At 50.2% G+C, this 14,142-nt stretch overlaps 1 protein-coding gene across 1 annotated transcript; it reads left to right on the forward strand.

Moving 5' to 3' along the window:
- The first annotated feature begins 4,334 nt into the window (after positions 1–4,334).
- Positions 4,335–13,848, forward strand: PLK1 (polo like kinase 1). The gene is made up of 10 exons (XM_049789127.1): positions 4,335–4,863; positions 5,322–5,490; positions 6,256–6,400; positions 7,129–7,222; positions 8,919–9,138; positions 11,629–11,784; positions 12,850–12,927; positions 13,020–13,174; positions 13,274–13,456; positions 13,585–13,848. The coding sequence occupies exons 1-10, from the start codon at positions 4,414–4,416 to the stop codon at positions 13,789–13,791; spliced, it is 1,857 nt and encodes a 618-aa protein (XP_049645084.1). The 5' UTR covers positions 4,335–4,413; the 3' UTR covers positions 13,792–13,848.
- The last annotated feature ends 294 nt before the right edge of the window (positions 13,849–14,142 follow it).

Genomic DNA, 14,142 nt, shown 5'->3' on the forward strand with positions numbered 1-14,142 from the left:
GTTTGTTTGGAGCCACCCCCCAGCAGTGCTCAGGGCTTACTCCTGGCTTGTGCACTCGGGGTCTTTTCTGGTGGCACTTAGGGGAACCATATGTGATGGTGCCAGAGATTAAACACAGTTTGGGGCCAGAGCGATAGCACAACGGTAGGGTGTTTGCCTTGCATGCAGCCAACCTGGGACAGACCCGGGTTTGATTCCCAGCCTCCCATATTGCTACGGCATGCATAAACTTAAGGGGAACTCAGTCCAGCCTGCGCCATATGGCTCCCATACCTGCTAGGAGCGATTTCTGAGCACAGAGCCAGCAGAAACCCCTGAGCACCACTGGGTGTGGGCCCCCCCCCCAAAAAAAACCCCACTAAACCACAGTTTGGTCATATGCAAGGGAAGTGCCCTGCCTACTCTACCTAGAGGTGGTCCTTGTTTTTTGTTGTTGTTTTTTGGGTGATTATGCACTTACTAGAAGACATTTAACCCTCCCAAACTGTCAAAATAGCGAGTTTTATTTATGACCTATTATACAAGGGAAGAGACTCATCTTCAAAGAGGGGAAGTCAGTTTGCCAGTGTTACAGACATTAATTGAGCTGGAACCAAAGCCAATCTTAACTGGCTGCCAAATCCATGTTCATGTGACTCATCTGTGTCCGAGGCATTCAACCTCCCCTTTCTAGGCATCAGATCAGGCTCCACTTTCTTTCATTATGTACTTGGACTCTCTGATCTCTCTCCAGGCCTGGTGCAGAGCCCGTGTGTATGCCAGTCTCTCCCCAGAAAGAGGCACAGGAAGGGAAGCAGCGCTTGCCGCCTTTCAGACCTTGGGACTGAAGCCTGAGGCTTTTCTTGTCCCAGAAGCCTGAGGCTTTTCTTGTCCCAGAAGCCTGAGGCTTTTCTTGTCCCAGAAGCCTGAGGTTTTTCTTGTCCCTGAAGCCTGAGGTTTTTCTTGTCACTGTCTCTTGCTGGCTCATTCTCCCTCATCTTTGGTATCTGAGGCATGCACTTTTTGATTTTCCAGGAGAACAGCCAGAGCCAGAGAAGCAAACCAGCAGGAGGAGAGGGCTGGGCTGCAGGAGCCTGAGACAGGTTTCTGTAGTTGGGCAATGACAATGTTTGGATAGGCTTGGGCTGATATCCAGTGCCAGGGTCATAGGATCCTTGATCAAGAACCCTAGGAGGTGGGTGTATCATTCCTTAACTAAGAGTGCTAGCAGATGGACACCATCTTACAGGAACTGGGCCATTGTGAAGTAACTCATCCGGGTCAAGATAGGAAGGGGTAAGACTGACATTTGAGCCCAAGTTTCTTTAATCTAAGAAGTACAATTTAGCCATTATGTGATACTGGTTTTGGGTGGGGAGAAAAGGAGTGAATGAGTGCATGAACCAGTGAGCCTGGGACCAGGGGCTTGCCACAATGTATGTGATAAGGCAGGGGACATGGTAGTGAACTTGAGGGTCAGCAGAATTGGTTGGAGCTCAGGTTCAGCCACCTGCTCCAGACCTTGGCATTTCGTTTTTTTTTGTTTGTTTGTTTTGTTTTTGGGCCACACCCGGAGGTGCTCAGGGGTTACTCCTGGCTGTTTGCTCAGAAATAGCTCCTGGCAGGCACAGGGGACCATATGGGACACCGGGATTCGAACCAACCACCTTTGGTCCTGGATCGGCTGCTTGCAAGGCAAACGCCGCTGTGCTATCTCTCCGGGCCCAGACCTTGGCATTTCACCTGATCCAGAGTGCTCATTTTTCTCTGCAAAATGGGAGGAGTCTTGGTGAGGATTGAATGAACTCAGTTCTGTAAGGTTTATTTAATTTATTATTTATTTATTTATTTATTTATGTTTTGGGGGGTCACACCCAGCAGTGTTTAGGGGTTATTCCTGGCTTTGTGCTCAGAAATGACTCCTGTGTACAGCCATACCACCTGAACCTGCCTATCTCATCTGATTTCTAAAGCTAAGCAGGATCGGGCCTGGTTAGTACTTGGATGGGAGATCGCCTCGGAATACTGGGTGCTGTAGGCTTAAAAAAAAAATTACTCCTGATAGGCCTAGGGGACTATTTAGGACGCTGGGGATTGAACCCAAGTAAGCCCTGTGCAAGGCAAACGCTCTACCTGCTGTGCTATTGCTTCGACCCCTCAGTTCTGTGAGGTTTAAATTATCACAGAGGTTCATTATTTCTGATACCAGGCAGGTAGAGTCTACATATGCAACATGAATGTAGTGAAGCTCCATCCTATTAAGGATTTTACAGGAACATAAAGAAGCTAAGCTGTTAAGGGCAAAAGAGAGCCAAGGAGGAAAAGCTCTCAGGGGCTGGAGTGCAGGTTTTGCATGTACGAGCCCGTTTTCCACCCCCAGCATGTCATGGTCCCCTGAGCATTACCAGGAGTGACATTACCTAAGAAACTCATCAACTAGAGGTGTTTCTCCTAAAAAAAAAAAAAAAGGAGGGGGTGGAGATCAAAGTGTGAATGGAATAAGCTTTCATATGTAGTGGGTGTCAGTGACCTGCAAATAATGAATGAAACCTGCATCCCCTTTTCTTTTTGTTGATTCTTTTGTTTTAAACCATATCTTAGGGCCTGTGGTTAAGGGGACATTCCCTAGGGTTATGGCTCAGTGGTAGAGGACATAAATCACATATGATGACTTGTATTCTATCCCCAACACTGAGGAAGAGACATATCCCACCATGATAGTGGACAGGCTGGGCTGGAAAGGAAGTGGAAGGGGCTTGCAGGAAAGAGTGGACATGGATAGTCTATTTGCAGGACTCTCTCTCCCTCATCTATTATTAACAAACGGGGACCATGTGTTGCCAAGGATTGAGCCTACTGAACGTGTGTGCAAAGCACATGCTCAAGCCCTTTTGTGGGTTCTCTGGTCCTTATCAGCAAAAATTTCAATTACCCATTTCAGGAGGCCATGTGCTGGCAGTTTAGGGCATGGAGTTAAAAGACATGGCATCATTGTTTCTGTGTTCATTGGCAGGTAGAGATGCTTGAAGCCTGGATAGGTCTGCTGGGCTCTGTCTGTGGCCTTGCACTCTTAGGAGCACAGAGAAAGGGTTTCTAACTTGGTGTTGTATTTTGCCAAAGGAAGTTTGCCACTGTGCTTACAGAGCTGGGAACTGGGGCGACCCATGGAATTGGTGGCTTTTCAACTTTTGTTTGCTTTCGGGAAGAGTCATATGAATTCTGTTAGTTTGTTTTTGCGGTACTAAGTAGGAATGATGCTGAACTTGTGTAATTTCCTAGTGAGCCACATCCCCAGTCCCTCAGCTCTGATTTTTGTTTTGTTTTGTTTTGTTTTGTTTTGTTTGGGGGCCACACCTGATGTTGCTGGGGGGTTTACCCCTGGCTCTGCATTCAGGAATTATTTCTGGTGGTGCTCCGACCAGATGGGATGTTAGAGAACAAAACCCTGTTGAGGTGTGCTAGGCAGACAGACACCCTAGGTGCTGTCCTGTCTTTCCAGCCCCAGAGCTCTGAATGTTCAAGTGAACTTTAAAATTTTAGAACACATTTGAATTTTTTATTGACTCTAATTGTTGTTTTTTATTAAGTGGGAGACCAAACAAAGCCACTCATATTTGCGTATGGCCGACCAGTTACTGACCAGGCGTCTTGCCTCGCAATGAGCCTCCTTCAAAGAGTGGAGGGTAGGAGATTTGGGGCAAGGGCACTTTCAGGCAGAATGTGGAGTTGGGACTGTGCTTCACGAATTTCCATCTGGGGAGGAATCTCCTGAAATGCAGAATTCCGGGGGAGGGCTGCGCTAGGGGCCTGAAATTGTGCTTTTCCTAAACAACTCCCAGCTGCTGCCGATCTAAACCACCGGTAGTGTAATCTGTCATCTGGAGGTGCAGAGTGGGATTGAATGAGAGGGGTAGCGCGGGTGGCAGTTCTCTGCCGAGCAGCCTGCCTTTGCTTCCTTCCATAGTTTGACTGGGTAACTTGGGAAAGAAAAACCCCAAATCTCCAAAACTGGGGCTAAAGAGCAGCCGGATCTCTATTCTCAGAGTTGAAATTCTCGAAGGCTGCGGGATGCGGGGAATTCGGGAACTCCAGCATGGAGGTGCGAGTAAGCGGCAGGAGGATCCCTGGCCGCCTGGATCCAGGGGAACCCCGAATCCATCTCCTGGGCCCGGCTCTGGGCCTCAGTCTCCCCAGCCGGCTGCGGCTTCCCAGGCGCCTCACGTGTCTGCCTTGGGGGAGCCTTTGTCAATCCAGCGCTCCCCGCCCCTCGGCTGGGCCGGGCTTTAACTTAAAGGCGGAGACGGAGCGGGCGCTCCCATGTTGCCGTGCGGCGGGCGGGTTTGGATTTTAAATCTCCGCGGCCAATCAGGAGCGCGCTGGCGTCTGTAACGTTCCCGGCTCCGCGTTTGAATTCGGGAGGAGCGGAGCGGAGCGATGTCAGGCTCTGCCCCAGCCCTGCAAGGTCCTCCGAGCTGCCCCGGGAACATGAACGCGGCCGCAGCTCCAGGGAAGCTGGCGCGGGCACCGGTGGTGGAGTCCGGGAAGGTCGGGGCCTCCGGTGTGGCCAACCCGGGGGCCCCGCCAGCCAAGGAGATCCCCGAGGTCCTCCTGGACCCTCGTAGCCGACGGCGCTACCTGCGGGGCCGCTTCCTGGGCAAGGGCGGCTTCGCCAAGTGCTTCGAGATCTCGGACGCCGACACCAAGGAGGTGTTCGCGGGCAAGATCGTGCCCAAGTCGCTGCTGCTCAAGGCGCACCAGAAGGAGAAGATGTCCATGGAGATCTCCATCCACCGCAGCCTGGCCCACCAGCATGTCGTGGGCTTCCACGGCTTCTTCGAGGACAACGACTTCGTGTTCGTGGTGCTGGAGCTCTGCCGCCGCCGAGTGAGTGTCGTCCCGGGGCGGGGGACCCCCAATCTTGGAGCTGCAAGGCGGCCCCCCGGGGAGGGCGCTTGGCCTAGTGGGGCCGGGGTCTGCTTGTCGCCGGAGGAGGCCTCTTCTTAGGCCCACGGAGGGGGGTCGCTGGTCGACGGGAAACCTGGGTCATGGATTCCAGGTTTTCCGGAGTTGTAAAGGGAGATCAACTGATTGAGGGAGGCCCAGGCCTTCCGGAGTCGAATTGAGTCGGGAGGGGGCTGCTGGAAGCCAATTACTAAGCTTGCGGGAAAAGAGCGGGCAGGAAAGGATCTGCAAGGCCCTGGGAGAGGAGAAGGCTGCTCTGGGCTTCTTAAGAGTGGGTCTCAGGTGAGCACCCGACTGCGAAAGAGAAGGACACCTCTTTCCACTGCGGGCTTTTCTGCAAGAAAGCCCCCTCCCTCAATGCCTCTCCTTGCCCTGCCCAGTCTCTCCTAGAGCTGCACAAAAGGAGGAAAGCGCTGACGGAGCCCGAGGCCCGCTACTACTTGCGGCAGGTCATCCTAGGCTGCCAGTACCTGCATCGGAACCGAGTGATTCACCGGGACCTCAAGCTGGGCAACCTCTTCCTGAACGAGGATCTGGAGGTGAAAATAGGTGAGGTGCTAGCCCTGCAGTGCAGGGTGCTAGACTCTGTTAGAAGAAGCAGGAAGGAGGAAGGCCAGAAGAAATGGGAAGAAAACTCAGGAAACTCCAAAGGAGTTTCAGGAGCCAGAGGTTCGGTTCGGGCTCCTGAAGGCTAAAATCTACTCTAATATAGCATTTCAGACTAGGATCCTCAGCCATGATCCTATGTGTGGGTGTATTTTTCTGTCCCCCTACATGCTAACCAACATTTTAAAGTAGTTTCCATGTTTCTCTTGGAAGCTTGACATAAACATTTGGATTTGGAGCTTCTTTAATTTACTTTTTGGTTTGGGGTCCACACCCAAAATACTGGAGGCCTCTGCTTTGTGGTGACTTCCAGTGGTGCTCAGGACCCCACAGTGCTAGGATGCAGCTCCAACCCTGTTTTGTATGTGACAAATTGACTCTGCGGCTCCTTTTGAATCCTTGGCAGACCTGGACATCTGTGTCATATTTACTCTGGCCACTCTGTGGGGTTCCTTAGACTCCCTCTGGTTTGCCACAGTCTGCCATTGGCCTTTCTGAGCCTGGTCCTGGGAGATATTTAAGTGTTTCCAGTCCCTTTTAGAAGGAGAGAGGTAAGAAGGTGGAGGGGTTCCCTGGACCTGGTTTTGCTGTGTACCAAAACCGGAGGCTTAAAAAAAAAAGGATGAATTGCTTGTTGAATTTTTGCTGAGCCAACCATTGACAGATGACAAGCCTTCATCTTGAGTACTTCCTCTTCCTCTATCGCAGGTGATTTTGGACTGGCCACCAAAGTAGAATATGATGGGGAGAGAAAGAAGACCCTGTGTGGGACACCAAATTACATAGCTCCTGAGGTGCTGAGCAAGAAAGGTCACAGTTTCGAGGTGGATGTGTGGTCTATTGGCTGCATCATGTAAGTGATGGCTCAGAACCTCACTGTCCTTTGTAGGGAATTTGTGGGACATCTTTCCTCCTGGCCCAGTGCCCACCACACAGGCTGTCCCTTTCTCATTACTGCAAGGTTGTGTGGTATCCCTGTAGGCCTGACTGTGAGCTTGGGAAGGGGGAAAGGATCACTCTGCACTCTCCCTAGCCCACTGTTTGAAGGAAGGTCTACCAAGCAGTCTAATCTTGGAATCCCAGACAGTAGGATCAGAACCTGCATCCTGACAAGACCCCAGGGTGATGCCTGTTCACATTAACAGTTAGAATCACTGGGTGGGAGGCATTCGAAACAGGGTTGCATGGGCAAGACCAGGAATCTATTCTCTTGGTTAAGGTGTCCAGAGGGTGGTGGTATAGAATGATTGGAGCCTTTCCTGTGTTGACTTGGTTGTTGCCCTGGAGATTGGTGGGCTCTAGCTGAGTAGCAACCACCTGTGATTCCCAGTGGAGCTTTCCAAACTGAAACATGAAGCCATAGATCTGAATGATTCATCATGGCACCATGTCTAGGCCCAGGCAGTGGTGGAAAATGCACTTACTGGGAAAGTCCTCTACCTAGCACCTGCATTGAGCTGAGGACATTCCTGCACAGGAGTCGGACACCCCCAGAGCCATCATGGATGCCTGCCTGCTTTCCCATAGGTCCCCAAGATGCGTCTTTCAGCTCTGGGTTTGACAGTCTTCTTTTGCTTCTAGGTACACCTTGTTAGTAGGCAAGCCACCTTTTGAGACCTCCTGCCTCAAAGAGACATATCTCCGGATCAAGAGGAATGAATACAGTATCCCCAAGGTGACTCACTGCACATGTTTATTGTCCTCAAAAGCTGCTTTTGGAAATTGATCTCAGATCTATACTCATCACCCTCAACCGTTAGGATGTCACAGAGCTTTGGGAGGTTCCATATCTGAAATTGCCAGTGGCACTTGGTCTGTGTGTGGGTGAATGGAGGGAGAGGCCAGGTTTGTAGATTCTCATGGGATGTATACAACATCTGTGTTTCCAGCAGGGGCCATTGTGAGACATTCTAAATAGAATGTGTTTGTGTGTAAGAAAAGAAATCAGACGGGGTTACATTTGGGAAAAGGTTGAGGAGCACAGGTGTAGGTACTTGTAAAGAAAATCTTTAAGAAATGGGCATGGAGGGCCTGAGAGATAGCATGGAGGTAGGGCATTTGCCTTGCATGCAGAAGGTCAGTGGTTTGAATCACGGCATCCCATATGGTCCCCTGAGCCTGCCAGGAGCGATTTTTGAGCATAGAACCTGAGCACTGCCGGGTGTGACCCAAAAACCAAAACAGAAAAGAAATGGGCATGGAGCAGAAAGCTAATTTGGAAGTGCTGCTAGAGCTCCGAATGTGCTAGGCCTGCAGTCACCAGCGGACCCACACACCAAGACAGCACAGTATATGACCACTTGGTAAAGGGTCCTCAGGTACAGAGCCCTGTCTACAGCCACTCAGTAAAGGACCTTTGGGCATGGGGACCTTCGTGAGGACAGATGGCCATGGTCTGTCACAAAGGGTGAAACTGGCAGTGAAGATACCCAGATGCTTCTGTCCACTAGATGCTCAAATGTGGGTGCTAACTCTACTGTTGACTGGGTGTGTCTTTTTACGATGGAGGTGCTACTGGGGACTCCAGGCCTTAGAGCACCCCCAGAGATATTCTGGCAGAATTCTCTAGCCAAATTATGTAGTTCAGTAAAAGGGTCTGAGAATGTGTAGTGCCAGGGAACCCACAAGCCACCCCAACAGTACCAGGATTTGACTGGGGTGGTATCCTCATCCTTGTGCTGCCTCTCTGCCCTGGGTATGTGTTCCTATGGAGATCCTGCAGTGTCCGGGATGTAAGAGAAAGAGAAAGATCTTGACCCCTTTATATTTTGGAGCTGTTTTTATGGGGTGACCTACACATAGTACATGGATGGGGCTGTCCCAGCTCTGTGCTTGGGGGGACTAGGGATCAAACTTGTCGCGGCCATGTGCAAGGCAAGTGCCTTACCTGCTATCCTCTCGCTCCAGCCCCAGGTTTTTCGGGATGAGAGGGTTGAGTGAGTTTTAAGATGAATGAAGTGCTAAGAACCCTTTGTGGCTACTTGCGCTGGGCCATAGCCCTTTGAATCCTCTTATTGGGCTTCAGATTTGATACTGATGCAAAGCCCTCAGAGTGTTGGCTTCTTTGTCACAGTTGGTCTTAAGGGCCAGAACTGGACCTTCCAGCTCAAAGCAAGTGTTCTCAAGTGCTATTCTGGTGGGGAAGCATCTTGAATTATGCAAAAGCTGAGTTGAGGGGAGAAAAGCTTGAATTAATGTTGATTCCCCACAAGGAAGGCAGAATTATGACATTATTCTGTCAGATTAGGCTGACACTTGTGGGAACTTGGCATTCTTGAGCCCAGGTAGTTTCCTATGGGCAGGCAGCCTGCAGTTCTCTGTGGCTCTAGGGTTCCTGTTACCTCTGACTCATGGCAGACTCTCTGTTCCAGCACATCAACCCTGTGGCTGCCTCCCTCATCCAGAAGATGCTTCAGACAGATCCTACGGCTCGCCCGGTCATTCACGAGCTACTCAATGACGAGTTCTTTACTTCTGGATACATCCCTACCCGGCTGCCCATCACCTGTCTCACCATTCCTCCCAGGTTCTCCATTGCTCCCAGCAGTCTGGACCCTATTAGCCGGAAGCCACTCACAGTCCTCAACAAAGGTAATGGTTGTATCCATGGCGGCACCTATACTCTCTCTGCCCTCTTAGGTTAGATTGTTTTTGTTTTGGGGTCACGCCCAATGGTGCTCAGGAATTACTCCTGGCTCAGCACTCAGGAATTATTCCTGATGGTGCTTCGGGACCTAATACGGTGACAAGGATCTAGTCCAGGTCAACTGCATGTAAGGAAATGCCTTACTTGTTGCACTAGCTCTCGAGCTCCACATGTTTATCTTATTTGCTTTGGGGGTTGGGGGATAGGCCACATCTGGCTGCGCTCAGGGATTACTCCTGGCTCTGTGCTCAGAAATTGCTGCTGAGATGCTGAGGATCTTAACCCAGGTCAGCCATGTGCAAGGCAAATGCCCTACCCACTGTGCTATCGCTCTGGTCCCTTTTTATTTGCTTTATCCCTATATTTTTCTTTTTTGTTTTACAAACCACAATTCGAGAAATTTAACATTGATACAATATTGTATAATATAGCTTTTCTTTGCTGTGGAGTTACTATCTTGCTTTTGGTAGTTTAAGTGCCTGATTCATATAAAATAAAGGATATTTACTTTATTTTGTTTTTTGTTTGTTTTATTTTTGGTTTTGGGCCACACTGGGGTTACTCCTGGCTCTGTGCTCAAACCCAGGTCAACTGCATGTAAGGCAAATGCCCTACCGCTGTACTATTGCTCTGGCCCTTTATCAGTCTGAATTTTTTATCTTTTTTCTTCCACCCCTTTTTCTTTTTTTCCTGTTTTTTTAAATGCTGCTTTTCATTGCACAGCTGTCACACTTTTTTGGTTTTGGGGCCACATCCGGTGACATTCAGGGACTACTCCTGGCTATGTGCTCAGAAATTGTTCCTGGCTTGGGGGACTATCAGGGATAGAACCGCAGTCTGTCCTAGGTCAGCTGTGTGCAAGGTAAATGCCCTACTGCTGCACCACAGCTCTGGCCCCAACTGTCACAGATTTTTTGCCAGATTCCCCCCCACCCCAAAAAAAAAAGTGGGATGCTGGGGCCAGAACAATAGTACAGCAAACCAGGTAGTTTATTTGCCTTGCATGCTATTTAGCCAAGTTGAGTTTGATTCCCTGCATCCCATATGGTCCCCTGAGCCTCCCAGGAATGATCCTTGAGTGCAAAGCTAGGGGTAAGTCCTGAGCACTGCTAAATGTGTCCCCAGAACAAACCAAAAAAAAAAAAAAAAAAAAAAAAAAACCTCATCAGGGCTGGAGAGATAGCATGAAGGTAAGGCGTTTACCTTGCATGCAAAAAAAAGGGGGGGGGATGGTGGTTCGAATCCCGGCATTCCATTTGGTCCCCCGAGCCTGCCAGGAACGATTTCTGAGCATAGATCCAGAAGTAACCCCTGAGCGCTGCCGGGTGTGACCCAACCCAACCCCCCACCCCAAAAAAAAAAACTCATCAGAATGTGCCTATATCCTGACTCTAAAAGGGGGATGGATGTTATCATTATGTGAAACCATAAAATAGGGTAAATCCCAGCTACTTTATTCCACCCTAAATTCTTTACTACATGACTTTGTTTATGATTTTGGGGTAGACAGGTTTGGGCCACACATGGTAGTAGTGCTCAGGGGCTGATATTGGTTCAGCTCAGGAGTGAGCACTAGCAATGCGCAGGAGACCATATGTAATGCTGGTTTGAATTTGAACCACCACAGCAGCGTGCAACCTCCTGTCCTAGTCATCTGCCCCTTGGTTTTTTTTTTTTTTTTTTTTTTTTTTTTTTTTTTGCTGTTGCCCATCATAATTGTAATTAAAAACTGATCTTTAAGTATTTCTAGAAAATGTTTATATTATACAAGAAAAGCTAGTACACATTGTAAAAGAATGAAGCATGTAAGCACAAAGAACAGAACCATGCGTGCGTCTGCCACCTGAATAATTGGAGTCAGTGTCAGCAGCTGCCTTTTAGCCTCTGGCATGGGTGGAGCTGTAATCTCTGAGGTTTCCCTCTTTTAGGCTCCTTGAACCCTGGTGCTGGCATCAGAGGGCTCATGGGTCCTTCTGTCACTCTGAATACAGCCACTGCCCCTGCCTCTTACTTTGCAGATCAGCTCCCACCATTTCTGCCCTATAAAGGGAATTCTGGAGCTCTGTGAGACCAGGATGCCTTCTTTGGGAGTGGATGGGCCCTGGATCTTCCACATACCTTTCCCAAGCCTGGCAGTAACTGTTTTGCCCAGTGGCAGCTGGAAGAGTTTCTTTTTTTTTTTTTTTTTTTTTTTGGTTTTTGGGTCACACCCGGCATCACTCAGGGGTTACTCCTGACTCCATGCTCAGAAATCGCTCCTGGCAGGCTCGGGGGACCATAGGGGACGCCGGGATTCAAACTGATGACCTTCTGCATGAAAGGCTTTATCTCCATGCTATCTCTCTGGGCCCTGGAAGACTTTCTTTAGGTTTCTTTGGGTAGAGGGGAAGGTTATGGCCTAGTACCCAGCTATTCATGGTGTCACATCTACCTAGGCATGGAGAACCCCCCGCCTGAGCGCTTCCGGGAGAAAGAGGAGTCTGCGGTCCGGGAGAGCAGTGAGGCAGTTGACTGCCACCTCAGTGATCTGCTGCAGCAGCTGACCAGCGTCAATGCATCCAAGCCCTCAGGGCGGGGCATGGTGAGGCAAGGTGAATATCACAGTGGCTGGTGTGGCTCTGGGTAGTCAGGGAGCACTCAGCCTAGACTAGGCCATCTCTGTTGTCATCAACTCCTCTGCGTCTTTGTTCTCTTACACACAGTTTCTCTTCATGAATTTCCTGCTTGGCCATCTCAACTGTTGAAGACTTGGCTATGCTCCCTCTGGAACATTCTTCTCTTCTCTGGGTCTGCATGGCTTATACAGTTGCCTCCTTTACTTCTTCTCCAGAGCCACCCCACAAACATTTTGGTCTCCCTGCTACTTGCACTTACATGTCAGCCCTTTGAACTCTCAATTTCTCCCTACTGAATCTCCTCATGAACTTGGCTTCCTGCTGCCGAACTTGGTGGCATTGACCTCGCTTGCTTCTTCCCTGGGGTCCCAAACTTCTGGACAGAATCCAGATGGGGTTCTCAGCAAAGCTTCCTGCTGTGGGCACCAGAACAAGTGGCAGCAGGAGGGAAGGAGTAGTGTAAAAGTCTCCCTGCGCACGGTATCTCTAATCTCAGGTGAACGAGTTTGAATCAGGGTCTCATGAAATAATCCAAACCAGGCTGAGGGTGAAACACATAGTCTGGCTGTCTTCTACTTCTACCTCATCTCTGTCCCAGGCTGCCTGCCAGAACTGTTTTTATTGAGTCAGAGACCATTCCCAGGTGGGGCAGTAAGGATATAGATAGCTCAGGCTATTCTGTGCCTATCCCACCCAAGTTTACATATAAAACAATCTTTGTTTTGGGTGAAAACAAGTTGTAAACAAACATACATAGGAATTAGGGATGATCTTTGTTTTAGGTAAAATAAGGTATAACCTAACAGGGGCCGGGCGGTGGTGCTAAAGGTAAGATGCCTGCCTTGCCTGCGCTAGCCTAGGACGGACCGCGGTTCGATCCCCCGGTGTCCCATATGGTCCCCCAAGCCAGGAGCAACTTCTGAGCACATAGCCAGGAGTAACCCCTGAGCGTTACCGGGTGTGGCCCAAAAACAAAAAAAAAAAAAAAAAAAAAAAGGTATAACCTAACAGTAGGTTCTGACTGATTATGTTTCTGTCCAGAGGAGGCTGAGGACCCAGCCTGCGTCCCCATCTTCTGGGTCAGCAAGTGGGTGGACTACTCGGACAAGTATGGCCTCGGTAGGTGTCCTTGGGGCCTCCCTCAAGAGATCTGTCCCCCCTTCCCCTTCTCTTGGTTCCTGTTTATCAGAGCTCTGCTCCACTTGATCTAGGGTATCAGCTGTGTGACAACAGCGTGGGGGTGCTCTTCAACGACTCCACACGCCTCATCCTCTATAATGACGGCGATAGCCTGCAGTACATCGAGCGTGATGGCAGTGAATCCTACCTCAGCGTCAGCTCCCACCCCAACTCCTTGATGAAGAAGGTGACGCACCTGCCCGTGGCTTTGGGGCTTGCTGTGAGGGCAGGGGTCGTGCCTTCGTTCCGCTGCTGACTGTGGTCCCCTACTGCCCTGTTCCTCCAGATCACCCTCTTGAAGTATTTCCGGAACTATATGAGCGAACACCTGCTGAAGGCCGGGGCCAACATCACACCTCGAGAAGGCGATGAGTTGGCCCGGCTCCCCTACCTGCGCACCTGGTTTCGCACCCGCAGCGCCATCATACTGCACCTCAGTAATGGCTGCGTGCAGATCAACTTCTTCCAGGTAAGCCAGGGACTTATATGCCTCTGTTGGGACTTTCTGAGTCAGCCATGGAGGGAGGGACACGCCAACCCGCCTTCCCATCCCAGCTCCTACTCCACGGCTGAGCCTTCTTGTCCTGCTCTGTGTAGGACCACTCCAAACTCATCCTGTGCCCTCTGATGGCGGCCGTGACCTATATTGATGAGAAACGTGATTTCCGCACGTACCGCCTGAGCCTTCTGGAGGAGTTTGGCTGCTCCAAGGAACTGGCCAGCCGTCTGCGTTATGCGCGCACCATGGTGGACAAACTGCTCAGCTCACGCTCTGCCTCCAACCGCCTTAAGGCCTCCTCGTAGCGCCTGCCCCCACCGGATTTGGCACCCCAGCTCGCTAGCCCCTCTGGTGCTGCTTTCCTAAGGTGACCCCTGGACCCTTGGCCCCAGGGACTAGGTCCAGAGTGGCACCTTCCTAGTGGTGGGGTTGCTGGGTAAATTATTTTTGTATATGTTCCTACTGTGGGAATGTTCACCCCTTCCCTCTCAAACCTACCAGATAAATTGTACAGAATATTGTTAGTAATTTGGGACTCTCCTTTTCTTGCCTTTATACATAATAAACATGTGAATCTTTTTTTTCTTGTCTTGCCTGAGAGATTGCCATCACCTGGGCTCCTGCACTGCCAAGTGTCTGCCTTGGCAGACTCAGCC

This window comes from Suncus etruscus, chromosome 15, assembly GCF_024139225.1.
Source record: "Suncus etruscus isolate mSunEtr1 chromosome 15, mSunEtr1.pri.cur, whole genome shotgun sequence".
NCBI lineage: Eukaryota > Metazoa > Chordata > Mammalia > Eulipotyphla > Soricidae > Suncus > Suncus etruscus.